Raw genomic sequence first — 26,582 nt, 5'->3', positions numbered from 1 at the left:
ATAATTAGAATATCATTAGAATCCGATCAATTTGTGTGTTCGTTCTCATACGAATATTTGAAATTCTTGCGCCAGTGCATCTCGCTAAAATTGGAGGTGCTGTGGCCCGGGCCACGCTGCTGCTGACGTTGCTCCTGCATTGCGGCAGAATCTTGACCCGTGGATACCTCCTCCTCCATGGTCAACTCATTCGAGTACTCTTCGTTGTCCAGATCCAAGATGATCTTCCGGTAGAGTTTTACATTTTGCTTTTGCATTGCATCTGGCAGGGGCTTGGGGGCGGTTGTCATTACTGGAGCTTGCTGCTGTTCCAGCTGCACTTCGGGTAAGGGTGGGGGCAGCAAAACTGGCTCCACATTGCCCACGCTCTTGATCACGCTGTTGTACCGCAGACTCTCCGTTGGGGTACCCTCTGCAGTCTCTGGCTCGAGTGCCCTCGTTGGAGTTATGATTTCCACGCTGCTCTCAAATGAGACACCTGGATGCATGGAGCGAAGGTGGCGATGCATGTTATCCCGACGATTGACTGTGACATCGCATTGGGTGCAGCGATAGCGCTCAACAGTCTTGTGTTGCCGCAAATGGCGGGCCAATGCATCCGCGTCGTTGTAGCTCTTGCCACAGAGTGGACAGGGTTGGCGCTCGCGCAACGCGTGACGCTTCATATGCAACCTGAGCGTGGACTGGCGCAGGAATGACTTTTGACAGACTTTACACTTGTGACGAGAGCTGTTCTGGTCGTGCTTCTGGCGATGCTGATTTAGATTGGCCTTGTTCTGAAAGAGTTTGGCACAAGTTTCGCATTTGTATGCAAAGCCGTGATCTGTGTGTGCCACCAAATGATCCTTGAGTGTGCTCAGACAGCGGAAAACCTTGTGGCAGTGATCACAGGCGTGCTGCTCGTTGTTGTGAATGCGCATGTGACGCTGCAGGACGTTTGGCTGCTTAAACTTTTTGCCACAAATGCTGCAGGAATACTTTGAGAGGCTGACGTGATTGTTCTGGTGATACTTTAAATGCGAGTGGGTGGCAAATCGCTATTGGGGAAAGGAATCATCCAATTATAACAATCGGGAGTTTGAAAGGCAAAAACTCCACCCACTTACGCGGTTGCATTGCTTGCAGCAGAACTTCTTGAGCAAGTCGTTGCCGCAGGTAAGATGGTAGTACTGTTGGGTGCGGCTGCGAAAATCCTTCTTGCACACGGTGCAGTGATAGCCCTGATCCGTGATGGTAATCCGTTTGTCTGCAGTCATCTTGGCATTTGAGATTTTCTTTGGTGAGACTGTTTCTTTGTTGGTGCATTCCAGACAATCGGAAACATCGGCCACCAGGCAGAGGCGACACTTGGTGTGGCCACAGCTGTCGGTGACCAGGCGATTCTGTCCAGTTGCTTCGCAATCGCATCGCGGACATTTACCCATCACATTTATGGATATTTATTTCAAACAACGAAAAGTGCAGCGCATGCAGTCAGTCTCTTCTTCTTGAAGGGTAATCAGCTGGCTGCCAGCCATTCAAAGCGAAACGTAAACACAGGCGGAAATCGGGGAAAATATGATTTATATTTTAACATATTTAAGATTAAAACTAAATGATTGAGAGAATTATCCTTAATTATAGCAGTAGAATGAGCTGAGCTTCAACAAAATTTTCTTAATCTCTTAATCATCCATGCCCTCCAGATCCAAACTAGCAACGTGGCCCGGAAAGAGGTGGGCCTTCTGCATGGGGACTTGAACAAAATAGCGCTCAGTGAATTTTGTATTGCGGCGGGATAGTACTTCCTGGAGTATCGTCTTGTGGTCAACTTTTTTCGTGATTAGGAGACGCCGAGATTCCCCATTGCCATAGCTACCCGAGCGTAAACCGTATTTACTCGCAATCCTGAAAGTGGAGTCAAGTGATGTGGTTTTTAAATGGTGGTGGAACATACTTGAGGATTAAACCATATATTGTTATTACAAGAAGACTATGAGCAGAGGTGAGAACCGACCCCACAAAACAAAGTACCTCAATTACCAATTACAAATACGCGCACGATTTCCAAATCATGCCATCGATGTGGGCACTTACTTGTGAAATGAGGCACGCTCTTCCTTGGAGAACGTTGGCTCAAATTGCATATCGCGCATATCATCCGATTTGACATAGTTTTCAATCATCTTGCGATAGTCACCAAGATTTACATGCGGCTTGTTACAGCCACCCAAGCCAGTGCGATTGCTCTTCAGCAAATATCTAAAAATGAAGTTAAGTTTTACAATGTCGATCACACAAAGAATTTTTTCAATAGTACATACCCAACGGGTTCCTCGCGTCCCTGCTTTTCGCGTCCCAAGCCACCGCCCGTCCAGCCCATGAGACGCATCATGCGGTAGCCCTTGTTGGTTTCATCCAATTTGGGATCGCCCAGGCTATCTGCAGACTCCTTCGTCACATTGATGTTCACACCATTGACAGTCTTCTCGACTTTGATGGTTTGGCGGGTGGCGTTTAGCTGAATAATTTTGAATTTGTAAGTCAATTGACGCCGATCTTGTAATGCTCTTGAATACCTTGATGCTGTAGCAGTGTGTTTGGAGCAGGAACAATGCCTGTTTAAATGCTGCAATCTTGGCCGCCTTGAGGGTTTCACCTTGGCCAACTGCAATAACCTCGTTATTCACAAGAATCTCGGAATATTTCGTCTTTTCAGTGGATTCGGGCTCTTTGCACGGACGCTCCTCGTACTTAATTTGGCTTATGGTACACGAATTGCGCAAACAACTCCGTCCGCCGGCTAGGTATAGTATGAGACTGCCAAATCGTAGGCCCTCGAAGAGATCAATTGGTTTTCCGCCGCCAAAACACTGACGTTCTCGACTGTATGGATTGGTGCTACCCCGCTGCTCATCCTGGCGTTGATTTGGCTTTGTTGAACCACTGCGCCCTATTTGTTATTTGGAATTATTCATTAGGAAGAATGCGTGGTCTCTGGCTCATATAACTACTAGTAATATAAATAATTCTCTGCCTCATCAAATCGAACTAATTCTTCCGTCTACCTTTGGCGCGCTGCTCCGCCGCATCCGATGCGGAGACAAATGTTCGCTTCAGACGCTGGTCACGCTTCCGTCTAAACTCTTCAGCGATGTCTTTGGACAATTCCGCCACCAGATGCATCGTTTCGCTTGGGTATTTGCAGCCGAGGAATTCCATATTGACAAATGTCTGAGCCAGGCACACCATGCGGTCCTCTTCAAAGCGATCCTTGTGGGCGACCATAAAGCTGCGCCGCAACTCCCAATGCTCCTCACTCTCATATTCCGTCCTGTAGTCATCCACATTCCAGTCCAATGAAAATTCTCCGGATCCATAGCCGGCGTCAGATTCCTTAGCCTTAATTTTTTTCTGTTTTTTGGTAGTTATAGTATTGTCAGGGATTACTACATCGTCAGACACAGTCTCAATTTTTTGTTTCTTTACTTTTGAAGCCATTTTTTACGAAAATCGTATGTGTTTTTTCCCAAGAAATTTTTCACGCAAAGATGGTAGCAGTGTGACCGCGGATTTATCGTTAAAATATACCGTCGGACCCTCATAAATATACCAAAATATACCGTCATATTTAAAAAATATACCAATGAGGTAAGTGGCGGAAAATATTATTTTTAAATTTATTCAAGAGTCTAAATAATAAGAACAAAATTAAATCTATTTTTCAATCAAATGAATCAAGACTCGCCCTAAAAAATCATAGATATAGATATAGCGTTGCCATATTCTATTTGCATTGCAGCAGTGAGGGCGAGTACGAGTTTGTCCCGGGTGAACCTAACATAGCCAATGATATGTAACTCTTTTCCCAAAGCATCCAGAGCTTACGTCCTTGCTCCCACATTGAAGGAAAATCGAGACGCACAAGAGAATCCTGCAAAAGGAAATACCCTAGAGTAGTAGTTTACTTATTCTGCAGTGTACATACATATATGTATTTGGTTAGCATTTCTTTTAGATTTGTTTAATTCGTTATTTCCAACTTATGTATGTTCGATGTTGTTTATTATGCTTGCAGCATTCTGTATTTATTTTCTTTCCTTCTACATTTTCTGTTCCTTCCTTCTTGTAACATTAAATCTATTCCTTGAGTTTCATTTCGTTTTCTTAACGAATCGCCGCCCCTAATCAACAGCACTGATAGATACAGTGTGTATGTATTTTTCTTTTCCCATTAGAATGCTTTTAAATTTCGATATCGTTCTTAGTTATTATGAGACAAAGTCTTTGCCTTTTTTTATAAGTCTTTTCCACCCACTCCTTTGCGGGGAGCAACATCTGAGAACAAACACAGAAAAATACAAACAGAATATAAGGGAATAACAAAAACGTGGACCCTCTTTCAGTGGCAGGTGCTTTGGATCTGCCTTGGGCTCCTCTCCTTCCTTACTTATAGACTACCCAACCATGTACCCTATATCTGTATTTTTTTAGTCCTGATCAGAGTCCTCATCATAACAACTGTCAATCGGCGATGGTTCCGAGTCGCTTGCAAATAGCTCTTCTAGATCCTGCAGCTCCGTCTGAGCACCCAAACGTTGAGCGACTTCCCTCAAAATGGCAATCACAGCCTGGCCCAATGCCTTCACAAGCTTCTCCTTAGTCCGATAGTAGCGACGGCGATGTCTGTAGAATGGAATAAGGAGGGGGATTATTATTAACCAATTGATAGGTAGGCATACGCTAGAATAGTACCTGTAGTACTTATCCCTCTCGCTGAGTTCCTTTCCAGCCGGACGCTTGCGAGACTTACGATCTTTGGGCTGTACAGAGCATGAGTTGTTTTGGTTGTTGTTTTCGACAGATTGCGAGAGTTGCATTCTCTCCAACTCTGGTGGAGTCGGAGTATCGTCCTGGTTTACTTCTCCATCGTTCTCGGTATTAATGTTTGGCACCTTTGTCGGTGTCTTAGGATTAGGAACAAATGGTACGATCTCCACCACTTTTTTCGGGGGTTTTGGATAAAGTTCAGGAGGGAAGACGACCTCCACCGCGCAGTCGTCCGATAAATTTTCTGCATTATTGTATTCTGTTGATTGTGGCTGGCGGAGTTTCGTTCCGTCCCATCCTGGAAATGAAGGAGCCGGAATATCGTCCTGGTTTACTTCTCCATCGTTCTCCGTATTAATCTTTGTTGGGGTCACAAAACCCTTCACGCCCTCATCGTCCTTGGAGTTGTCCTGTTTACGCTCCTGTTTATTTGGTGACACCGTCTTAGGATAAAAATCAAATGGGCTGACTTCCACCACCTTTTTCGGTGTTTTAGGATTTTGAGGAACGATTTTCGACTGCGCTTTCTGATCATTCTCCGCATTCTGCGCATACGAATGATGGTCATTCTTCTTCATCATGAATTTATGCATCTCTCCAAAAAACTCCCACTTCTTGTTGAGTGATGCGATGATCTGATTGTTGATTGGCGTAGTTATGCCCTTCTTCTCCACGCGATAGTCATGCACAAGGGCCTGCCATTGCTGGCGCAATTCATTCTCGTTAAAATCACCTATCTGGGCCGTTTCCTTAAAAGTCCTGTAAAGTGTTTAATACAATGCGAGTGTAAGATTTACGTACATTTGCCCCATAAAAAGCTTATTTCGTACACCCACATGCACCATTCAATACTTTTTCCATTTGACACAGCTTATTTCGTACACTGTACGCCCCACTCCCTTCCCTGATAAAACCCCAATATAATAAATGCCAAGAAACTTACTTCCAGGCCCGATCGTTCCGCAGCGAGGGGGACTTGAATAAATAATCAGAATTTATGCACTTGGTCACCAGGCTGCGTTTCTGCTCTATGGTCCCTACAAATGCAGAAAAAAACGAAAAAAATCGTATATCAGAATCGCGGGGGGAACTCGGATGATTATCGTGCAACTTACAAGTTTTCGAGCCACTTTTGGCGTATGTATGATGCTCCATTTCATTTATTTAAAGCGAAAATTAACCAAACAAATTATGCACCACACTGAGAAAATCAGCAAAGAATTTTGTAATTTATCGATTCTCAGAAATATACCTTGCGTACCGATAGAAAAACGAAATTAGCCCTCGTAAGCTCCCTTTATTTAAACAGGATAGATCTCATGTGGTGTGAATGTCGAGTAAAATAAATTTAATGTGAACAAAAATATGTATATAATTTGTGGAATATCTATCGTATCGAAATTCCTCTAGACAAAATCAAAGGCGATCTGGACCTAGGAAATTTAGGGTTAATCTACAAGAAGAATTTACAAACAATGTTCTTTTCCGCGGTTTAATTCAAGTAGTTAAATAATGTTTAAATAATGGGTTAAATGGGCCAAGTTCGTTTTCTTATCGGTATATTTCGGTATATTTCTGACGGTCAGACGGTATATTTTAGCGATAAATCCGCTGCTGCAGCCTTTTCGTCGTGTCGTGTGTGTGTTTTTAAGTTCCTGGTTTTTAATTCATGATTTTTTGGTAATTCCATTATAATTTCGAAAGGACAAGAAAAGAGAAAGTTACTAACTGATAAAGTGTCTCCATAGCTGCCAGTGACCAAGGCGACTGCAACAACGTTCTAGACACACAGCAGCCAAAACTGCCAACATGAGCATACCCAACGAATATATTGCGAAAACGGAAGATGTGGCGGAACAGGTAATATTTATTTAACAGTACTCTGAATGGAGCACTAGAGCCGGGGGTGGGATACCTAATCAGAAGGCGCTTTCACAAACCCCTTGACATCGGACAGACTGGCCGTGGACTAACCATTAAAGGGGGGCTCTGGCAGCTGCATGGAAGAAAACTGCCAACGTCACCCAAACGCGGCAAATTGTGTAGTGCTCAACTGCAGTCGAACCGCTGGCCCTGACTATGGGAGGTCTATGTGCAAGGTTAACTCAGTCCGACTACCGATTTAAACAGAAACCCATCCTGCTCATCAAGCAAGAAAATGATTCCTATTCGCAATTGTTGCGTCTGCACCAGACAAAAATATATCCATATGCACGCACACACACATGAGTTTGCGAGAGTGTGCGAGTCGCTTCTTGCAAGTGAAAGTGGTGAGAGTAAGTGCGTGAGTGAGAAGCCGACGCCGACGCCATCCGCCAGATCGAGAGTTCCGTAATAATCTTTGAGAAAGCAAAATGGTTTAATAATGCTGCATACCAACGCCACTTGGTTCTGTGTGTATGTGTGCGTGTGTGTGCCTTGTATTTTTATATTCAAATCGCACCGAGAGCATGCTGGGGAGCTGTTCACATAGGCCTGAAAACCCGTTAGGCGTGCACACTGATAGGATAGTGGAGATCGGCGGAGATAGAGAGGGCGAGAGACACGTCACTGTCTTGCCAAACCGACATTTTCCCCACAAACACACATGTATGTGTGAAAGCCCCGCTCAATGAGTGGCATCGTATATTTCCCATCTCTTATCACCCGCACACTTATCAATCCTCCAACTGTATTTAGCTATCACTAAATGAACAATCATTTCTCTCTCCACGCTCGCCATCCAGGTTATCAAGCGCGGCAAGAATGTGCTGCCCACGGTGGCGCGGCTCTGTCTCATCGCTACCTTCTTCGAGGATGGCCTGCGCATGTACTTCCAGTGGAACGAACAGCGCGAGTACATGGATATGAGCTGGGGCTGTGGCAAGTTCCTGGCCACCGTCTTCGTGCTGGTCAATCTGCTTGGCCAGCTGGGAGGCTGCGGCATGGTAATGGCTAGATTCAAGGTTGACATCGCCGTTGGTCTGCTTTTCTTCATTGTTGTTCTACAGGTAAGCGAAGCAGAAACTCCAAAGAAAAGCTCCTTCTAACCTCGTCCTTCTCTGTTCGATTCCACAGACAATAGCCTACTCCATTCTGTGGGACTTCCAGTTCTTGCTGCGAAACTTTGCCTTGATTGGAGCCCTACTGTTGGTCCTGGCCGAGGCTCGGATCGAGGGCCGCAGTTTATTTGCGGGCGTGCCATCGATGGGCGATAATAAGCCCAAGAACTTTATGCAGCTGGCAGGGCGCATTCTGTTGGCGTTCATGTTCATCACCCTCATCCGGTTCGAGCTGAGCGTGTGGCAGGTGATCCAGGACATTATCGGCTCCATTCTGATGGTGCTCGTGGTGCTGGGCTACAAGACGAAGCTGTCGGCCCTGATCCTGGTCGCTCTTCTTACAGTTCTGAATTTGTATCACAATGCCTGGTGGACCATTCCGTCCTACAAGCCACTCAGGGATTTCTTGAAATATGACTTTTTCCAGGTAAAGAAAGAGCAACCAGCACATTCTTTAATGAATCTTAACTAATTTGATATAATTATTATTACAGACACTTTCGGTTATTGGTGGCCTGCTAATGATCGTGTCCTTGGGCCCTGGCGGCGTATCCATGGACGAGCACAAGAAGAAATGGTAGAGGCGTTCGCGCACACTCCCACGGAACACTTGTGCAGCAATTGACTTTAACCGTGTTTTACTCTTTCCGAGAAATGTTAGTTAGGATTTACCATAAAATGGGACAACAACAGGAGCAGCATCAGCAGAGCAACAGCAGCAGCAGCACAGCAACAACATCGGCACAACACCTTTAAGAACTTGACAAATATTTGAATGAAAAGGGACTTGACTTCAGCAATACCCTCCCCCCGCCCGGCTAGTCCACAGGGCCCTGACCTACCCACATCCAACCAACCATCATTCGCACACATTCAACGAAAAACTTCGTCTACATTTAAGATCCTTTTTCTTTTTGTACATAACGAAAATGCAACTAACAAATATGGCATATGTATGGCCCACAAACGAGAGACATTAACTGATTTTGACTATCCATCCTTGTCAGCAAAAATCCATATTATTCGCAGATTTTTTGATTATAATTTGTACGCCCTAATCAATAAGTTGTAATCTTGGTGTTTGCGTTTTGTTGTTTAATAGAGGGTTGAATATGATGAAAACGATGTATAAAATATGATGAGTGTACCAATTGACAATGATTTGTTTCTTTCGTTTATAAGCAAAAGTGTAATAGATTTAAATTGTAACGTTTTAATAAACATAATGAAGAATATTTTTGATTTTTAAACTGAATGGAATTATTTGAAAGCGATAAACTACGATAGACTACCCTGTGAATGACACGAAATCGATAAGTCGCATCCATTTTTTATTTATTTATAAAATTGTTTTATTTTTGTACATTACAATGTCTTAACTCTCTTGGAGGCGTGTCGCTCTGTGGGTATAGCTATTGGCTATTGGCTTGAATACATATATTTAACAGAATGTCCTTCCTCGAGCTCGGATTCGGGCACTCGCAGCAGATGCAGGGACTCCGCGTCCCACAACCTTCCTTGAGCTTATCCCGAGCAGCCGCGGCACCCGCAATGCACACATTCCACAATGCGACCCTCCTCGAGCTTGGACTTGGGCACCCGGCAGATGCAATTTGTGCCAAAATTCGTGTCGCGCGACTGTATGCATCGCAGGCAGCAGAGGTTCTCGTAACCGGACTTTTTCCACTTGGCTATCAGATTGCCATCGGCGATCTTCTCCTTGAGGCAGTAGTCATAGAGCTCTCGGCTAATGGCTTTGCGGCGGTGGAACAGGTCGTAGATGTAGCGCGTCTTCTGATGGTGGATCTTGAATATGGGCCAGAGGGACTCCGAAATGCGCTTTCCCTCGTGTGGTTCTGTTTCCGCCTCGCGCATCTTCTGCTCGATCTCCTCGAGTGTGGGCTCTATCAACTCCCATCCGTCTGGGGGCGGCTTGCGGCTCCGGCGTACTTTCGGCATACTTTTCTTAGATTTTCTTTATTAATATTTTTATGGTGCCAAAATTTGATGTGATGCCGAATCGTGTGAATGGCAATAATAATAATAATGGAACAGGGCCACACTAATCTGAAATACCAGGGCTGGATTGTCATACTGTCTGGGAATTGTCTATTTACTCCTCGAAATTGGCCATTTTGTTTAAGCCTTGTTTTAGCCAAAACACAATTAAGGCAAGGACGAAAAACTAGCCAATCTTGAAGAAAATTTATTCTTAACGGCCTTAAATTATTTTGGCATTTGTTACAACTTTGTTTTTGTTATCTGGAAATGGCGAATACGTTGCAGCCAATTCCAGCAAAGGTAAAAATTATGATTTATGTACAAGTTTCAATAACTTTGAGAATTATATATCTGTTTCGTAGGTAACACCGATTAATGTGCGAGTCTTTGAACTCCCGGAGTTCATATTCGTGCAAACCAAGCTGATCACACCACGCTACGCGCTGGAAAACAGGATACTCACAACCCGCATAAAAAAGCCATGGACTCGGACAAAGAGTGCTATGGTCGCCCCGGCGGCTAAGGTTGAGCGCCCACCTCTCAAGATAGTGCCACTGCCCAGCCGCAATGGCCCGCAGAAGACACCGGAGACTAGTAACCCAGTCCGCGAGCGCGCTATCCAGACGGAGGAAAAGCAAACATGTGATGTGGGAGTGCAATGCGACACAGACGAGTGGGAAGAAACACAAATGGATACCGAGAGAAAAGGAGAGTTGTCAAGTGGCGAGGAGGACGAGGAATCCAAGTTCATCACATTTGTAGGTGAGAACACATTGATTATCCGGAACGGAATGATGGAGTGCCTGGTCTGCGGCGAGGTGGCCCGATCCTTGGAACATCACAAGAGTCACATTGTCACGCACTATGGGCCGAAAGTACTCTGCTGCCTTTGTGGAGAGTTTGTTGATCACGAGCGTCTGCTGCTCGGACATAATCTCACCTGCCGCTCCCGTCCATCGAAGAAGCCTTCGATTTTCCTCAAGTGTCCGAATATGTTTTGCAATGTTGTGTGCAGAACGCAGCCACAGCTGTACAAACACCTAAGCTCACACGACAAAGTGCCCTTCTATCGTTGCCTGGAGTGTCGTCTGCATTTCAGGACTGCCATGTCCTTTCTTCTGCATCGCAAGAAAAAGGAAGGCTGCAACAAGGCAAAGGCCCTGTTTCTGTTCGACAAGCATTCGGCCTCGCGATGGAAGGGCAATCTCAAGCGATGCACCGTCTGTCTGAGGAAGTTTAACGATGAGCGCTTGTGCGGCATTCACAGGTTCAACTGCATCCAGGCGCATCACAGAAAATTGACAAAGAAACTCTTCAAGCCCTCATCATTGGCCTAAACGATATTTATTTATGTAAATTAATAACAATAAATCGAAGCACTTATGATGCCTGCACGCCGTGCGCTTTCTTCAATCCTTGGAACAGCTGCAGCTTCTCCAGATTGATCTCTTTCAGCGTTTGGACGGCCAGCTCCAGTTGCACCTTCTTCAGCGAATGTTCGCTGGCAATGTATTCCTCGATAAACTTCAAACTGATGTCGTCGGCAGCAAAGTCCTGCTCCGTCTTGCCAATGGCCGTATGGATTTCCTGCTCGATGCCCTGCTTCTCCTCGGGCCTTCGCAGGAATCCCCGCAGCTCGGAGAGTGCGCTCTCATCGGGCGTGGGATGTAGAGCCTCTAGCTTAGCCAACGTTTCCGTATATTCCACAGGAATTTTGTGAATTTTATAGGTCAGCGCAATGAGCTCTACGGCATTGTGTAGGTAGTCCCGCCGGATCATGTCGTACAAGAGATCATCGATACACCGATGCCAGGCATAGAAGAAGGCCATGGGGCCAAAGTGCCGGGTGGAACGCAGCAGATCGAATTGCTTTGACTCGTTTAAATGCTCGAAAACTCTCGCAGAGAGATTGTGAAACTCGGTTTCGTACGGTTCGTATTGGACGGTGAGCCTGTCCAGCACAAATTCATACTTGTGCTCTTCCAGACACTTGTGCAGTAGCTCCTCGTACGCGAACATGCGCGGAGTGTAGGACTTGCGGCCCTCCAGTGGGAAGTAAAGCTGATTCATTCGCTTGGTCGTGTCCAGCGAGGCGTAGGCCAGGGTTCCGTCAGTCTCGCGGACCACCACCTTGCGCTCCGAGTGGGGCAGACCGAAGGTAATGTCCGTGAACACGTACTTGGTGGTGGCAAAGTCTTTCAGTGCCGGATCCTTGGCAATGATTCGCTCCGTGTCTTGTTTGATCTTGACGATAGGCGGCATCTTCAGCAGATGCTTTGCCTTCTCGATGATCTGCAGGAACTCCGTCTCCAGCTGCTCATTGGTCATAAACTTGGTTTCGCTCCTGTTGTCCTTCACAGTCCTCTTGCGGAACACCTTGTCCAACTGCAGTTGCGTCATGGACTGGAGCAGGCGCTGGGTTTCGCTATCGGTGAAGAGCGGTTGCGGATCCTGGTCGTATTTGAGCGTGGCGCTCTTTGCCGGTGCGCTGGAAACTTCTCGCCGGCAGTGCTGAAGGCCTTGCAAGGCATTCAGCCGGCGCACGTACCTCAAAAGGGACATTTTAATTCAATTCTTTAAAACGGCAACAAAATACACGAGTCGGAAATTCAGTGTTTGGCAACGATTTACAGCACTGTTCCAGTTCTTGTATAAAACCTGTGGAAACCGCGATTTGTAGTTACATATACTGTAGATGTCAAGTAAATTTGATTGTTTGGTCCATTGCGATTGTATTAACCCACTGTTGACCAGTGGGTGCTCTCCACGAAAATTATGAAACTTGAATCTGCTCTAAGTACAGGGGAAAGTTTTTCAAGTAAAGATGATGGATAGGATGGACCTTCAAGTGACTCAAGCTGATATCCTGTTTAAATAAAGAGGGGATAAGTGGACCAAGTTCTTTCTTCATCGGTATATTTACGGTATATTACGGTATTTTTCCGAGAGTCAGACCGTATATTTTATCCCACTGCTTACTTGCATTTTAGCTGGAAAATTGAAAATTGCAAGAAAAGCATTCATTAAAAGCGGGTAGAATGGATAACGCCGATGTGGGCAGCGCTTTTGTTGCAGCGCAAAAGCGGCGCTTCTCGGCCAGCGAGATTGCACTGAAAGATGCCGCACCCATGATATCCGTTGTCCAAGACTACCGCCCCGAGCCGAAGACAAAACAACGCAAAAAAGGGGACGACTTCCAGGAGCACCACTTGCTCGGCTTTTGCGATGAAATTCTATACGAGATTTTCAAGCACCTGGACACGCCATCCATAATGGCCCTAATGCAGTAAGTCGCGAAGGCAAGAGACTACTCCAATACACTTCTTTTGTCGTTTGTTTGGTCAGCTGCTCGCCGCGTTTGGAGAACTTGCTGCTGGATCACCGGTTCTGGCACGGAATCGATCTCAGTAACGGCCCCCTGCCGTTGGGCATATTGGAGGAGATACTGGGTCGTGCCACAGAAAAGACCCACACAATTAAAATTTGCGGACCGCCATCGTCGCAGCATGTTGCGGGCGAGTTCCGGCAGTTCACCTGCACCCTGACCACTGTTTTTCCAAAAGTGGCCACACAGCTGAAGGTGCTGGAGCTGCAGGGCGTCAGCCTGGACTTTGAATATGTGAGTCAGATAAAAAAAAGTAACATTTAATTATAAATGGCTTACTTTTCAAAATGTAGATACGGATTACACAGTTTCCTGGCTCTCTGAAGCGTCTCAAGCTCAAGGACTGCAGTGTCAAAGTTGGGGATCAGGGCAAGAGCATATTCCATACGATAGAGATGCAATTGGTTAACCTGGAGGTGAGTGGAGCAGATCATAGCTCTGAGAAGCTCTTAATGTATTCACTTGCCTCGTGCAGGATCTCAGCATCGAGGATAACAACTGGTTTGAGCCATACTACATCATGGCCCTCTCCAAGCTGCCCTCGCTGCGACGCCTCAGCCTCAAGGGCTGCCAGATGCTGTGCAAGTTTGTGCCCTACGGCAGCATGGCGGCACGATTTGGTTTTATGAAGCTAGAGGTTTGTCAACGGCATTGATATTGGTCTCTGTTATGAGAAATCTATTTCAATTCGTTCAACAGGTGCTCGATCTGCGTCTAACGCCCATAAATAACTCGGATCTGCAATGCTTCAGTGCTATTGAGAACCTTAAGGAGCTACTGCTGGAATCCCCACTTAATCCGCCGTCGGAAGCGGCATCGCCTGAAAAGGTGAACAATGGAAATGACGAGGCTGCCACATCGCAATCGGAATCTCTGAAAGTGCTAAATGACGACGAGCCGTCCACATCTCGCGCTGCTATGGCGCATTTGCGTACCTACAAAATGTCACGGGGCATCGACCCTAACGAGCCTGAGTCCTCCGATGCGCCTAGGCAATGCCACGAGATATTCCACTCGGACCCCAGCGACGAAAGAACGGATGAACCAGCGCCAGCGTCCAGTGCATCATGTTCGGGAAAGCGAGTGTGTTTGTCCTCCGAGTCCGAAGATGAGGATACGTCTTCGGCGTCAGCGTCCTCGTCAGACAAGTCCGACAGTGCAGCCCCGCGCAGCAACGGCCACAGCGGCGGTATCGATCCCAATGCTCCCGTGCGGTCGCCTCTAGTGGTGATAGCCCTGCCAAGTGTTGCCGCCGTGCGCCAGGGCATGCCACCGGCCGCGGAACAGGCCGACAACGCTGAACCAGACGAAGCTGGGGCTGGAGTTGGACCGGCACCACGCGCCTACGTCTACGTGCCCGGGGGCCAAGGCCCTGGCGAGAATCCACAGCCCAACATGCAGTCCATACTAGATCAGATGGCAGACCATTTGAGGTCCTGGCGCGGCAATAATCCGGCACACAGCCGCTTCCTGCCACGACGCGATCAAGTCATCTACATGAACCCGCAGGCCATGGGAGCCATCAGGGAGCCAATGCTTGTCATGCACTCAGCGCGGCGGCGTTCGCTGGCGCGTGGCAACTTCGACCAGGTGGTTCACCATCCAATGTTCTGGAACATGTTGGATCCCCTGGACAGAGACTATGCCCGCCGACTGCGCCACCGCCAGACATCCAATCCAGGCCCACCACCGCAGTACTATGTCTCGGATCGGGCCATCTACAGTTTTGGGCGAGCAGCCAGACCCGTGCAGCCGGACGTCGTCTGGATACGCAACATCAACCGGTCACCGGACAACCGCCTCGAGCGGATATCACTGCGAAACTATCAGCACATTACCAACCACACACTGGAGCATCTGGTACAATGCTCGCCCTTCCTAGTATTCATCGATGTGAGTGGCACGGGCGTTACGGTGATTGGATTGCGTAAATTCAAGGAATTGAAGCCAGAGTGCGAGGTAGTGGCTGCGCATTTGGATATTGATGAGGATGTTAAGCCACCGGAGGAACCGAAAGAACCAGAAGAACCTGAGCAGCCGGCACCACCAAGCAATGCACCGGATGATGCACCCGACGAGGAGCAGCCACCACCATCGCCTCCGCCTCCATTCGATTTTGACGATGTGGCCTAGAAGAATTCCTGAAACTAGGATACACAGTCCGCTCCAAACCTCCCATCCAATTGTATTTGTATTTTGTTGTACGAGTATTTTCTTCGCCTATGGCACGTCCTGGCTTGAATACTTTTAGTGAGACGACGGAAGCATGGCCAAGCCTGAAAAAAAGCAACCACAACCACGGCTGTCTACAAGCAAGTGCTGTAGCTCAAGCCCCTCTAGTATTACGCCCCCGCCCCACCATACACACTAAACGCTCTTGTACTATACGTCAGGCTCGAAGATATGTATAGCGTCGGGCCCGGATGAATGTATAAACCCTATCATTTATAGTTAGGCATTAAAACACGTGAACAATCCTTTGGTATAATGAAACGTTTATTTGTAGTTTTACGTGTGAAACATATGTGTATATCATGTGTAATGCTTATTTGGTATCTTCTTTGGAATTGTTGGGGGAAAAGCTTTGAAATATTTTGTATTTGGGTATGTGTAGACATATGTATCAAGTGTAATGTTTATTTGGTATCTCTCCTGAAATTGTAAGAAAAGCCATGAAATATTGTAAAAACTCATGTGTGGGAACCCGCATTGCACTGTGTAGTATAAGTAGTAGTAGTGTAGTAGAAACCATAGTGTGTATGAATGTGTAAGGTATGTAAAGGTTCTGTATTTATTTATCGGCGCCATTGGAGGACCCTTCGTCCTCCACCTCTTCGGCATCCGACTCATCCGTGTCATCAGAGTCTGTGTCCGACTCGCTAGAGCTCTGGCAGTCGGCTATTTCGCCTGTGAAGAATATAATAGCCTTGGGAATTACACGCTCCTTCAGATAAAAGCCAAGTTCAAAGTCATTCTGCAATATGGCCTATAAACGATAAAGTTGTATAAAAAGTTAAGCCGTGACGAAAGAATTACTCATCTTACATTAATATCACAGTAGGTTGGATCATCAATATCCTTTGGCAAAGTTGGTGGATTGAAGAACTCGAAGAATGTTTGCTCAGAATCTGTTCCATTCGAAGATGGTTCAATCAATCAGATCAATCAGTTACGTTACCCTTTCTTACCATTGTTCATGTGATCCTTGGGCTGCTTCCAATTAATTTTGCAGCCCTCAGTCTTGTAGATCTCAGCGCCATCGTATGATAGCGGATCATCACTGTCCGGTTGACAGTTGAGGTAATAGGTCTTCACTAGGACATCATTGCTGAAGTATTCGTTCTTATCAAAATGGAATTGCACCTCAAATTTAACCACCGGAGCGCTGTGCAGCTTGGTGCGTATGTCGGTTAAATACTGTGGTAGAAAAAAGTACAAACTAAGTTGTTGGATATGCAGATTTGGATGGCATTAAGCACTTGAAAAACAACAGCTGCCTAGTACCCATGAGAATTTGCAATGGAGTATTGAATTGCTTAAAACAACACAGACGATGACCATTTGGTTTTCTGAGAATTCATTTATTGACTTTGCGGGGGCCAGGCCTTCGTTTGACTCAGAATCAGAATGCGAATGATGATTTTTATGTTTATGAAAGATCGCATTCCTACAGTAAAGGGATTTATTGCCTAAAGGGACGGCATTATATTCCTCGTATGTATGTTCTTAGAATTAATTGAAACATGTGTAAAATAATATTGCCTATGGAACAAAGGCAGGAAAGGAGCTGCACCTTTGATTACCTTTGAAATTATGGAATTGTAATCAGAATTGAATTCTATAAATTGGAATAATATGTAATCCCGTAGTCAGGTATGTCAATAAAGTAAATGTCAGTTATACTATTCATTAAACACCAGCTATAGTTTTCCTTAAATGTCAGTCATACTTTGCCTTAAATGTCATATTATAATATATAATTTCGTATTAATACTCACCGCCAAAATCTTCTCATCTTTCTTGCTGATAAACTCCGTGTAAGAGGCCTTCAGCACACGCAACCAAAAGTTGGTCACGTTCTCATTAGGCGTGGAATCACCATGGTTCTTCTTCTTAAATTCCCTGAGGAAGCCACCAGAATTATGTAGGGAACAGAGGTTGGGATTGGGGTGGCTGAGGGACTTACTGCAAGATCTTCTTGCGCTGATCAAATATCTCATTGTGCTTGCTTTCAAATTTCTTCTCCATGTTGTAGATCTCGCGCTGCAGCTCCACATCCAGTTGGATGGTCTGCAGGTAGAGCTGTTTCATTTCAGCGATCGTCATTTTTTCTTCCTCACTGTATTTTTCATTCTGTGTAGCACATCCCATTTAACATTCACCACAGATGTCCAGATAATAGCCTCCTTCCCAAATACTTACCATCAATTGAGATTTTTGAGCGGCGATGCACCTGGCCCTTGCCGATTGAGATCGAGGATTGCGAACGGCGTCCATGCCGACAAAAGATTTAGTTTTACTAATTTACTAACTTTACTTTTTCACTTTCACTAACTATATTCACTCGAAAAAGTTTCAAACAAAATTTTCACTTTTTATTTTTCGACAATTTTTCTAATTTTTTTTTTTTCAAATATCTTTTTACTTTCTTTAGATCGTCTTGGCTCGGCTGCCGACTCTGTAATGAGAATATCTATACTGGATGTGATACACAAGCCTATTCAAAATTGTCAAGGCACTCTTTGTCTCCGAAATTCACAAAAAATGTTTCGTGTTTTCATTGCCATAGAGTTGCCTATGATATAGTGATCCGATTTTGTTGAAATCTTTTTGAGTATGTATAAACTTAAGAGGTCCGATCTGGCGGATTCCGAATTTTATGCTATCCAGCAAAATACTTATTCAAAGGAAATATTCCATGTTCCATGAGTACCTTTGTAGGGTGCGATGTCTTATAATTCCCAACTGGTTCTAGTGCATGTGAAGTACAGAGGCAGCTTCTTCGGGGTTTTAAATCACTCTGGTTTCTCTTCAATTGTCGAATAAATCTTTCGCCTTTTACTAAAGATTTCCGTGGAGAGGGACACTCTAATGAGTCTAAACTAAATTTTTGTTTAGTGCCTGGTGACATCTGTTGCCGGGCCATAGTCAATACATGAGAAACAGGACCCCTCAAATAGGTTCTCTAAAATGAAGATTGTAGTATCCAAGGGATGGCTGGATAAAAGTTATAGATGAACGATAATGGAACATTATTCTTCATTAAAGAATTTCCCCGAAAATGTATTTTTAGAATGGGATTTTCTTCTCAGAATTGATGGGGGCTTTCATGCTCCTTCATGGCTTTAAGAACCCCTTTCGTTTTCGGTTGGTGTCATTGAAATGCAGGCCATGTTTACTGTCAATTTAACGCACATTTAATTTTTGGTGCTGTTCCTGTTTCTATTTTTGGTTTTTCCTTATATATTTCTTCGAACTTTTCATTTGGCATGTAATTAAGTGTGGCTTGGGGGTTGGGGGCTGGTGGGTAGGAGAATTCTGGTGCAGGACCTGGTTCAGCTGCTTAAGTGTATGCAAATCACGTGCTGAGTGCTGCCAAGTGTTCAGAGTCTGTTTAATGGGCCGGACCTAGCTTTCGGTTCTCCAATTCTCAAATTCTCCATCTCTGAGCTGTTGTCTTTTGACGCCCCATCGGACATTGGAGTGGACTCCAGCCTAGTTATAATAATGTGGAGCGGGCTTAGTGCCATATGTCAGGGTACAAAACTACATAGAAATGAATGCAAAAAATAAGTACATTTTTGTCGCTTAGGCAAACATTTCAAAATGAAATTATGAGTGTGGGGTGTGGTGGGGTGGGGTGGTGTGGCAGGAAGCGGGGAAAAAGTGCAAACAAATTTAGCCAAGCGGAAGTCCAGACACACACAACGGGGAATCCCACAGCAGCAGCAGCAGCAGCAGCAGCAGCAGCTTGGCAGAATGGGGTGGGGGAGATCGCATTGTTGAATGTTTGCTCACAAATACACATGAAAAAGTCCATGTACTCGTGCTATGGGGCACGCATGTCCGGCCAGAGAATCCGCAGGACTGGCCCATACCCATAGTACTCGTAGTAGTCGTCCATTCCGCGTTGTCCTCATATTTGATATTATTAAATTTTTCCCCTAAATACCTCTGGGAAATTAAAAAGAAATCATAAGGCAAATATCAGCAGTAGAGGAACAACAGATGATGACTCTCTCTTTCTCCGTCTCGCTATTGGTCCTGTGCCCAGATTTATGCTGCCCCTTTAAGTGCTCCAACTTGGAAGTTGAGCTGTTTCTGGCATTTTCAATTTACATTTCGGTCATTCAATTACAAGGTGCATCAGAATTTAGCTACATAAGTAATATGGAAGCCGGTCATCATCGCCATCACCATCAGCATCAGCATCAGCATTCAGGGGCATCATTGCCATCATCCACATCGTCAGTGCCAGCAGCGTCAACATAGTTTGAATTTAATTAAAACCAAAATTAGTAAAACCCTGAACGGGCCAGGCCAGAGCCAGACCAGACCAGCCCAGACCAGGGCAGAGGTAGAGGCAGTGTGGCGGAGCCAGGCCAGGCCAGACCCTGTGAGCCCCAAACCCAGAGTCAGAGCAACAGTTACTTGGCGCTGGGATTAGAGATGCTCTAGCTCATGGAGCTGCTTCTTCTTTCTGGCAAAAGTGCATGTCTGCAGAAAATCGAATCAGCAGCTTAACGTCCGCATCCGCATCCACATCCGCATCCTCCAAACCACCACCGTCTTCTATCCTCCTGCGTCCAGGTGGAAAGCCCAACCTTCATGCCAAAAATATCTACAACAAAAGCATAAGATGTAGTGCAGCATTTGATGATGAAACGACGTGTTAATTAAGGTCATAATAATTCAACTTAAATTGAAAACTTGCCCGGCTTTCGGGCCACCTCCCACTCGCACTTGGGGGCCCCTGTTGGCCAGGGTCGGGGGCGGATGGGGATGGTGGCATGCTGTGGCATGAGGGCCATCCTCAGCTTGCAGGCTAAGCTGATTGCAACAAATTATTTTGCACCTTGGTTGAACTTTCCTTGAGCTGCAGACAGCATGGCGTTGATAAACGAATTTTGTTAGTTTGCTTTTGCTTATTTTAAATGGAACTAGGGGGCGGTACAAGGCGTTGAATACCAGAAGAGGACTCTGCTGTGCTGCACGAGGCAGGTGCCGTCCGAGTCTGAGTCTAAGTCCGAGGTCCAGGCTCCAGGTTCCAGGGTCCCGGACAGGGGCCAATGTTGCCTTTGGTTTTGCATAAACCAGACAACGCATCTAATAAGTTGCAGCTGTTGGGTTTCCATTCCCTCCCCCCAATAAGAACTTTAAAGTTTGCCGCCTAATGCCTCAAAGTGCGGAATTGTGTTTGCCATTAAATGTTATTATTTAAGGGATAATTAACAGTTAGAAAACTGTGGAAAATAACCTGCAGCGAGTAGCGCATTTGCATATCGCCACTAATTGGCTTAGACGGCCATTGCTTTTTTGGGGATAAGAAGTACAGTGCCATCAAGCGGCAGTGGAGTGTCGATCCGGTGGAGTACGTCCTGGCAGGCGCCGCCTTTCAGGGTGCGTGGATGCGCTGCTGTTCATAATTAACATCCACACACCTGCAGTTTGTCTAATTCGAATGCTATTCATAAGCCACACACATCACAGATACGCACACTCACAGATACGCACTCGCATGTACATAAAAGAGATCCTTGCCAGCCGCAGGATAGTTTGGCAAAAGCTTTCCTCAGTCTCACCCTCACTCTTACGCTTCCCATCTACCTCTCCACCCAACCCCACCTCTGGCTGAAAACTTTTTACTAATTTACATTCATTACACACATTTGCAATAAAACTAGAAACGCTCACACACACATACGCACACCCATAGACACATATATAAGAATAGATTCACACTGAGAAAAACGAAAAGACGTTGCAAAGATGAGCAAAGAATGGCGAGACTCCGAATGAGGAATGATGCGAAGAGAAATTTCCTAAATTCTTATAAGGAATCTGTGGCTAAAAGATAAAGGGAAGGACAGGAACGAATAATAGTTTGAGGCCTTACAGAATATTTAGCAAAGATTGGGTCTATAGAAAGATAAGCTCAAGGTACAAGGAATGATACGAAAGGTTATCGCAAAAATATTGGATCGAAATGGTGGACCCTGCAGAAGTGGGGTAAGACAAGAATACATATCTCTGGAAGAATAATGGAATAGTCTTGAATCAAGATCAGATCGTTAAATTCTTATTCGACGAATCTTCCGAACCTACAGATATTCAGAGCTATTCAGAGCCATGTTTTGTATCTTAAGTGTCATTGAATATCATCCATTGGATATCATCCAAAGTAGAGATATAAATTGATTGACAAATTTTTATCTCAGTGCATTTATAGCAGTGGATGAGTGAGAGTTCACACACACACACACACACACACACACACAACTATATACATTGATATTCTACATGCTTCATTAGCGTGTAAGCGCGGTAATAATGAAATTTCCTTATGGCTGCATTTCCAGCTTCCATTGGTGGGTGGGTGGCTAGGCGTGTGGCGTCCTGGGGGGCAACTGCTGCTGCATATTGATGCAAAGTTTTAGTGGCGCAAAACTTGGGGCAATGTTCGCCAAACCCCCCCACCCCTCCTAAATGTCTCTAGCCGCAATTTATGTTGCTTCTGGCATTCAAGAAACGCTTTAAAGCACTGTGTGGAAGGTGCAACATCTGAGGGCTTCCGCTGCGGACCTGCCTGCCAGCCTTTCTGCTGATTGCCACCGAAAAAAGGCACACACAGAGACACAGACAATCGAAAATTGTTCATCATTTCGACAATCAAATCAGCAAAAGAAGACAAACACAAGACAAACATAAAGCAAATCTATACAAATTTGTCAGAAGTCAGTCAAAAAATGAGCAGCGGAAATGATGGCTGAGAGCTGACGGAAACGAGGCGCCCCGAACCAGGGGCATGGGGCAGGAGTATCAGCAGAGGGCGGGTATTACTGCTGCACAGCTGATGCCCTGCCACATGACCTCCACCATCCTACATCTGACATTTGCCTGCCTGCCAACCTGCTGTGCGACGGGAAGAAATTAAAATTGCATTACGGGGCAGAGCAAGAGCCTCAGGATGGAGCTGCTGCTGCTGCTGCTGGGTTTCGTATCGGATTGGATAGGGTTTACTTTGCTCATGTGTTTGGCTGGCTGTTCCATAAATATTTCAATATTTGTGCACATTTGAAGCTGCTTAGGCCACGCCCCGAAAGGCATGGCAGGGGGGCGTGGGTGTGGGTGTGGAGGGGTTTTGAGTGGGCGCCAGTTGAAGCAGGAAATAGTTTAATTAAAATTCCTTTGGCAATATCATTAAGGACATTACATTTTGTAGCTGCTGCTCGGGCTGCTCCAGCCCCCAATTTCTCCTCAAGGTGTGTATTATGGTGAGGCCTGCAAGGACGAGTGAACATTTCAATAAGGCAAGGACAGCCGCACAGCAGCACACCCAAGGACCCAACGGAATTTCATTGTTTTCGCATGCAAATTTGCATCTGCAAAGCCGGCGAAAAGTCACAAAACAAAAGCTTAATAGAGAGATCCTTTAAAGAGCCATAACAGCATGTAAATGCCCGTCAACACGCCCCATCGATAGTATTTGTAAAAGAACACTCCTTACTCCTCTTCCTCCTCCGCCACCTCGTCCTCCTCTTCCTCGTCCCTCCTCCCATAACGATGATGAAAGGCGAAACTGAAAAACAAGAGCATAAAACCTAAATGCAAATATCCAAAGGTTCGCAGCACCAAACAATTTATACACATTGCATATAAAAAAGGCGAATAAAAAGTAGGGAGGAAAATAAAGGAAAACAGGAACAAAGGAAAAAAAAACAAAAAAATGGACAGGGAAAACAACAAGATTAAAATGAAAACAATCATGACAATCAGAGGACCGCAAATGTCAAATTAAATTATCAATAAATTGCCACCAAGGAGTGGAGCCATGCCGGACACAAAATCGTCGTCCTTGCGCCTGCCACTGGCCACCAGGACAGAGCATCCATCCCAGGTCAGCCGTATACCACCCCCAAGCATCGATGAGGGGGCGTTTTGTGGCACATAATGAAATCATTTACAAAATGAAAACAGCACAAGTGGCAGCAGCAGCATCAGCATCAGCATCAGCCATTGGGAGATGGAAAGCCACAGAGCGAAGACTGTTTAGAATGCTTTAGCCTGCGGGTGGACAGTCCACTTTCTCCCCTGATCCTTGTTCTGTCCATTCCGCCGCTGAAGCGAAAAGCAGAAAACTTTGCACGCCATTGAGTTGACGGGGCTCTCCGGCTCTCCGGCTCTCTGGTCGAAAGGAAAGGCACACTTGCAAATCATAAAACAACAGACGCGAAGAAAATGTTTTTTAAATCTTCATAAATATTCATTATGAGGACTGGCCGAGAGATGGAGCTGACGATGGGGCAGGGCAAATAGTTTGGGGCAGCCTGTAAATGTCCGAGCAGGGCCATTGCCCAGCCGAAAGGAGGAGAAGATGGGGCAGTAGCAAGAGCAGGAGGACACTAAAAAAAAACAAAAAGAAAAATACAGTATTTCAACGAATCAATGGATCATCGAATTATTCATTCGAAATCAAGAAAACATGGTTTTAAATCAAACTAATTATTCAATATTTAAAAATATTTTCTAACTTGAAAAATTGCTTTTCTATTAAATGTTGTCGAAACTAATAATCCAATGATTCATTAAAGAAATAAAACCTTTTTTTTCGGTGTAGAAGCACCAGGAGAAGCATGGGTCATCATCAGGAATCGGAGCTGGAGTAGGGACCATCAGCAGCGGCATTACCACGAGTAGGGCCCACTCGGCTGGGGCGGTAAGCTTCATTTTGCAGATGGCAGTTCATGAAGTTTGTCAGAAAACTGAAGAAAAAAACCAAAAAAAAAGAAGAAAGAAAACCAAAAAACAAAAACAGAAACAGCAAAAATAACAATAAAGTAGCTTGAGGGGGGAGCATAAGTAAACGGGAAAAAGACTGGCGAAAAAGAAAAACATTTTCAGGGGTACGTATGACGGCCTTGAAGCGTGAAGATGAGCCGCGCTGAGCCAGACGACAACGACAACGTCAGTTCATGTCCATGGCCGAGTGGTCAATGGAACCGGGAGCAGCCCACGTATTGGGAGCGGTAGCGGGACAAGTGGGAAGGAAAGCAAACAACTATAAATAACAGGACACCAGGAGCACCAAACAGAAAGAGCCGGAGTAGATGGAGTAACAATGGATCCCGCGGAACCACAAAGCTGTCAATTAGCAGATTTCCTTTCTTAATTTAAGGATTTTTTCAAGGCATACACCATACCGAGAGGGTCCGCCTTCCCCCCAGCTTTCACACATGGATGGTCCGAAAGAACAATGGACTGCAATGGTCTGCAGGAGCTGGCAGCGCCTTACATTATTTCGTTACTTCATATGTCATAAAATCAAGTTACAGAAAGACTTTTTGAAGTCCTTTAAAATTATACACGTATTTGATTCTCCCCGATTCTCACATATCATTAGATTCGATTTATATTTAGGCAAGGCAATATTTAGTGCTTTGTACTGCATACTACGAGTATCTATTAAAATTCTAAAATCAAAGGTTTGCTAGTTTTTCATTGCCGAAAAAATAGAAGAGAAAATTTCCCCACAAACTTCTTTTGCGCTCTTTTAGGCATGTAAAAGCTTTTGCAAGCTTTAAGCTTTGTGTGACATTGAGGGAATTTTGTGGCGCGCTTTCAAACTAAGAAAAGGATCGAGATAATTCAAATGAAGCGAATTTCCACTTAAAATATTTTTTGCATTGAGTAAACCAGCAAATTTTCAATTCAGGCTATTCTAAGTTTATCTTGAGTCTCATTGACTAATTTCCTTTTGCCGAGGGGACATTTTATCTTCGTTTGAAAGTAAAATCCAAAAAAGCCCATCCATGCCATTATATCTACCATAAATGATAATAATATAAAGAATTCAAAGATTAACTAAAATTTATTTAGCACAAGAAATTTCCAAATATTTCAACAAATTAACATTATTTACTCTTAAGAACTTATTAAATTTTGTATGCTTTAGTGCTGGTTTTTATTAAGATAAAAGTAATAAAATATTGCAAAAGAGGTCTCTTGTTAACAGACTGCAAGAATCTTAACATATCCCACAGGGATATTTTAACAGGAAAATTCTCTCTTTTTAAAAGGTACATTTTCTCTTTGCGTGGCTTTTCTCTTCGTTTTTGGGTTTCCACCAACAAAAAGAGCAACAACAACAGCAACAACAGTGGGTGAAGAGGAGGCTGTAATACCAATTACATTGGGCTAGTCGCGTAGGTCCTTCGTGTGCTCAAAGGACTATATCCATTGCTCCCATCAGGGGGTGAGAGTGGGTTGAATGGATGGCGGGTTCGTGTGTGCCCTTCCCGCTTCGTGCTAACTGTTGAATCAACGAGTGGTTGCCGAAGCCCACCCTCGTGTCGTCATTCGTGCAATTTGCTACCGAGGCAGCCTTCATCATGCAACCTTCAGTCTTCGTCCGAACGCGTAATCTAACGGTTGTTGTGTGTTCTTGCCACATGCCACACTTGCCACACTCTCCAGAGGCCGCCCCGCTTACAAAGTGTTGAATGGAATTTTTGGGAAAAATATAGATAATAAAATTTGAGTGCATTTTGAGATTAACTCTCCAGCGCGATATATCTCTCCGATAAACTGTAAATTGTTTGTGTTTTGTAGTGTGCGAAAATCGTAGGGATTTACGGATATTTTCCATAAACAAAATCGCGCTTCGTTAATTCTGTTTCTGATTCGATTTTAAGTCTCTCGCGGCGCTCGGGCTCCCGACTCCCGATTCCGGACACCGATTCCATGCCGCTATTATCACCGTCTCCGGGCTCCACTCTCGTACTCTCTCTCTGTGCAAATTGTGCCACATAGAAAATCGTGAAATTGAACACACCGCCGGCCACGCATCTAGCAGCCGCTCCCTCTAGCACCTTCGCCACATTGAAAGCCACAAGACGAAGATTTTTAATTAAATTAAGAGAGTGAAAAATAACAGCAAGCCACAACAGCACCATTCTGCCAACTCCCGGCTGCTAATGCAAACAATCAGCACAGAAATTAAATATTTAAATATTTGTTTATGCGGAAATTGTGCGGCATTTTAAATTAGGACGCTCGAACGGAACCGCCAGTACCAGTGTGCCAGTTGCCAGTTGCCAGTTGCCAGTGTTTCTATCTGTGTGTGCCCC

General features: G+C 45.1%; 9 protein-coding genes and 1 non-coding gene across 10 annotated transcripts; 4 read left to right on the top strand and 6 right to left on the bottom strand.

The window, feature by feature from the left end:
• Positions 1–25: 25 nt before the first annotated feature.
• LOC6594819 (zinc finger protein 28) lies at positions 26–1,461 on the bottom strand. The gene is made up of 2 exons (XM_026988070.1): positions 1,107–1,461; positions 26–1,037 (listed from the first exon to the last, which is right to left on the bottom strand). Exons 1-2 carry the CDS (start codon positions 1,422–1,424, stop codon positions 27–29), a joined length of 1,329 nt encoding a protein of 442 aa, XP_026843871.1. The 5' UTR covers positions 1,425–1,461; the 3' UTR covers position 26.
• An 85-nt stretch (positions 1,462–1,546) lies between these two features.
• LOC6594820 (NF-kappa-B-repressing factor) lies at positions 1,547–3,489 on the bottom strand. The gene is made up of 5 exons (XM_026986498.1): positions 3,048–3,489; positions 2,559–2,932; positions 2,304–2,500; positions 2,077–2,241; positions 1,547–1,887 (listed from the first exon to the last, which is right to left on the bottom strand). The coding sequence occupies exons 1-5, from the start codon at positions 3,478–3,480 to the stop codon at positions 1,665–1,667; spliced, it is 1,392 nt and encodes a 463-aa protein (XP_026842299.1). The 5' UTR covers positions 3,481–3,489; the 3' UTR covers positions 1,547–1,664.
• Positions 3,490–4,041: 552 nt separating this feature from the next.
• Positions 4,042–5,988, bottom strand: LOC6594821. The gene is made up of 4 exons (XM_002019980.2): positions 5,925–5,988; positions 5,753–5,846; positions 4,735–5,568; positions 4,042–4,665 (listed from the first exon to the last, which is right to left on the bottom strand). Exons 1-4 carry the CDS (start codon positions 5,962–5,964, stop codon positions 4,470–4,472), a joined length of 1,164 nt encoding a protein of 387 aa, XP_002020016.1. The 5' UTR covers positions 5,965–5,988; the 3' UTR covers positions 4,042–4,469.
• A 443-nt stretch (positions 5,989–6,431) lies between these two features.
• LOC6594822 (surfeit locus protein 4 homolog) lies at positions 6,432–9,008 on the top strand. Its single transcript, XM_002019981.2, has 5 exons — positions 6,432–6,489; positions 6,558–6,669; positions 7,536–7,799; positions 7,867–8,277; positions 8,345–9,008. The coding sequence occupies exons 2-5, from the start codon at positions 6,619–6,621 to the stop codon at positions 8,429–8,431; spliced, it is 813 nt and encodes a 270-aa protein (XP_002020017.1). The 5' UTR covers positions 6,432–6,489; positions 6,558–6,618; the 3' UTR covers positions 8,432–9,008.
• A 156-nt stretch (positions 9,009–9,164) lies between these two features.
• Positions 9,165–9,863, bottom strand: LOC6594823 (protein BUD31 homolog). Its single transcript, XM_002019982.2, has one exon. The coding sequence runs from the start codon at positions 9,807–9,809 to the stop codon at positions 9,375–9,377; it is 435 nt and encodes a 144-aa protein (XP_002020018.1). The 5' UTR covers positions 9,810–9,863; the 3' UTR covers positions 9,165–9,374.
• A 138-nt stretch (positions 9,864–10,001) lies between these two features.
• Positions 10,002–11,264, top strand: LOC6594824 (zinc finger protein Helios). The gene is made up of 2 exons (XM_002019983.2): positions 10,002–10,151; positions 10,214–11,264. Exons 1-2 carry the CDS (start codon positions 10,119–10,121, stop codon positions 11,186–11,188), a joined length of 1,008 nt encoding a protein of 335 aa, XP_002020019.1. The 5' UTR covers positions 10,002–10,118; the 3' UTR covers positions 11,189–11,264.
• Positions 11,150–12,440, bottom strand: LOC6594825 (28S ribosomal protein S22, mitochondrial). Its single transcript, XM_002019984.2, has one exon. The coding sequence runs from the start codon at positions 12,411–12,413 to the stop codon at positions 11,232–11,234; it is 1,182 nt and encodes a 393-aa protein (XP_002020020.1). The 5' UTR covers positions 12,414–12,440; the 3' UTR covers positions 11,150–11,231.
• Positions 12,441–12,870: 430 nt separating this feature from the next.
• Positions 12,871–15,713, top strand: LOC6594923. Its single transcript, XM_002019985.2, has 5 exons — positions 12,871–13,137; positions 13,197–13,470; positions 13,530–13,652; positions 13,712–13,873; positions 13,936–15,713. Exons 1-5 carry the CDS (start codon positions 12,890–12,892, stop codon positions 15,367–15,369), a joined length of 2,241 nt encoding a protein of 746 aa, XP_002020021.1. The 5' UTR covers positions 12,871–12,889; the 3' UTR covers positions 15,370–15,713.
• Positions 15,712–17,835, bottom strand: LOC6594924 (nucleosome assembly protein 1-like 1). Its single transcript, XM_026994651.1, has 6 exons — positions 17,659–17,835; positions 17,423–17,589; positions 17,235–17,358; positions 16,425–16,653; positions 16,282–16,364; positions 15,712–16,222 (listed from the first exon to the last, which is right to left on the bottom strand). The coding sequence occupies exons 1-6, from the start codon at positions 17,731–17,733 to the stop codon at positions 16,028–16,030; spliced, it is 873 nt and encodes a 290-aa protein (XP_026850452.1). The 5' UTR covers positions 17,734–17,835; the 3' UTR covers positions 15,712–16,027.
• Positions 17,836–18,251: 416 nt separating this feature from the next.
• Positions 18,252–18,369, top strand: LOC6594925. The gene has a single exon (XR_048025.2). It is a non-coding gene; the product is annotated as a U5 spliceosomal RNA (small nuclear RNA).
• The last annotated feature ends 8,213 nt before the right edge of the window (positions 18,370–26,582 follow it).

Source organism: Drosophila persimilis, unplaced genomic scaffold (genome assembly GCF_003286085.1).
Source record: "Drosophila persimilis strain 14011-0111.01,24,50 unplaced genomic scaffold, DperRS2 tig00000000-arrow-pilon, whole genome shotgun sequence".
Taxonomy (NCBI): domain Eukaryota; kingdom Metazoa; phylum Arthropoda; class Insecta; order Diptera; family Drosophilidae; genus Drosophila; species Drosophila persimilis.
This window is presented reverse-complemented; position numbering and strand designations above follow the sequence as displayed.

Coding starts and splice junctions, on each gene's coding strand:
- LOC6594819 (XM_026988070.1), bottom strand. CDS start 1,424: ATGGGTAAATGTCCGCGATGCGATTGCGAAGCAACTGGACAGAATCGC. Junction 1,038..1,106: donor GCTGCAAGCAATGCAACCGC/GTAAGTGGGTGG, acceptor TTTCCCCAATAG/CGATTTGCCACCCACTCGCA.
- LOC6594820 (XM_026986498.1), bottom strand. CDS start 3,480: ATGGCTTCAAAAGTAAAGAAACAAAAAATTGAGACTGTGTCTGACGAT. Junction 2,933..3,047: donor GGCGGAGCAGCGCGCCAAAG/GTAGACGGAAGA, acceptor AATAACAAATAG/GGCGCAGTGGTTCAACAAAG. Junction 1,888..2,076: donor GAGCGTGCCTCATTTCACAA/GTAAGTGCCCAC, acceptor CTCCACTTTCAG/GATTGCGAGTAAATACGGTT.
- LOC6594821 (XM_002019980.2), bottom strand. CDS start 5,964: ATGGAGCATCATACATACGCCAAAAGTGGCTCGAAAACTT. Junction 5,847..5,924: donor CAAAAGTGGCTCGAAAACTT/GTAAGTTGCACG, acceptor CTGCATTTGTAG/GGACCATAGAGCAGAAACGC. Junction 4,666..4,734: donor GAGAGGGATAAGTACTACAG/GTACTATTCTAG, acceptor TCCATTCTACAG/ACATCGCCGTCGCTACTATC.
- LOC6594822 (XM_002019981.2), top strand. CDS start 6,619: ATGAGCATACCCAACGAATATATTGCGAAAACGGAAGATGTGGCGGAA. Junction 6,670..7,535: donor CGGAAGATGTGGCGGAACAG/GTAATATTTATT, acceptor CTCGCCATCCAG/GTTATCAAGCGCGGCAAGAA. Junction 7,800..7,866: donor TCTTCATTGTTGTTCTACAG/GTAAGCGAAGCA, acceptor TCGATTCCACAG/ACAATAGCCTACTCCATTCT.
- LOC6594823 (XM_002019982.2), bottom strand. CDS start 9,809: ATGCCGAAAGTACGCCGGAGCCGCAAGCCGCCCCCAGACGGATGGGAG.
- LOC6594824 (XM_002019983.2), top strand. CDS start 10,119: ATGGCGAATACGTTGCAGCCAATTCCAGCAAAG. Junction 10,152..10,213: donor TGCAGCCAATTCCAGCAAAG/GTAAAAATTATG, acceptor TCTGTTTCGTAG/GTAACACCGATTAATGTGCG.
- LOC6594825 (XM_002019984.2), bottom strand. CDS start 12,413: ATGTCCCTTTTGAGGTACGTGCGCCGGCTGAATGCCTTGCAAGGCCTT.
- LOC6594923 (XM_002019985.2), top strand. CDS start 12,890: ATGGATAACGCCGATGTGGGCAGCGCTTTTGTTGCAGCGCAAAAGCGG. Junction 13,138..13,196: donor TCCATAATGGCCCTAATGCA/GTAAGTCGCGAA, acceptor TTGTTTGGTCAG/CTGCTCGCCGCGTTTGGAGA. Junction 13,874..13,935: donor TTGGTTTTATGAAGCTAGAG/GTTTGTCAACGG, acceptor TTCGTTCAACAG/GTGCTCGATCTGCGTCTAAC.
- LOC6594924 (XM_026994651.1), bottom strand. CDS start 17,733: ATGGACGCCGTTCGCAATCCTCGATCTCAATCGGCAAGGGCCAGGTGC. Junction 16,654..17,234: donor AAGATGAGAAGATTTTGGCG/GTGAGTATTAAT, acceptor TTTCTACCACAG/TATTTAACCGACATACGCAC. Junction 16,365..16,424: donor CAAGGATCACATGAACAATG/GTAAGAAAGGGT, acceptor CGAATGGAACAG/ATTCTGAGCAAACATTCTTC.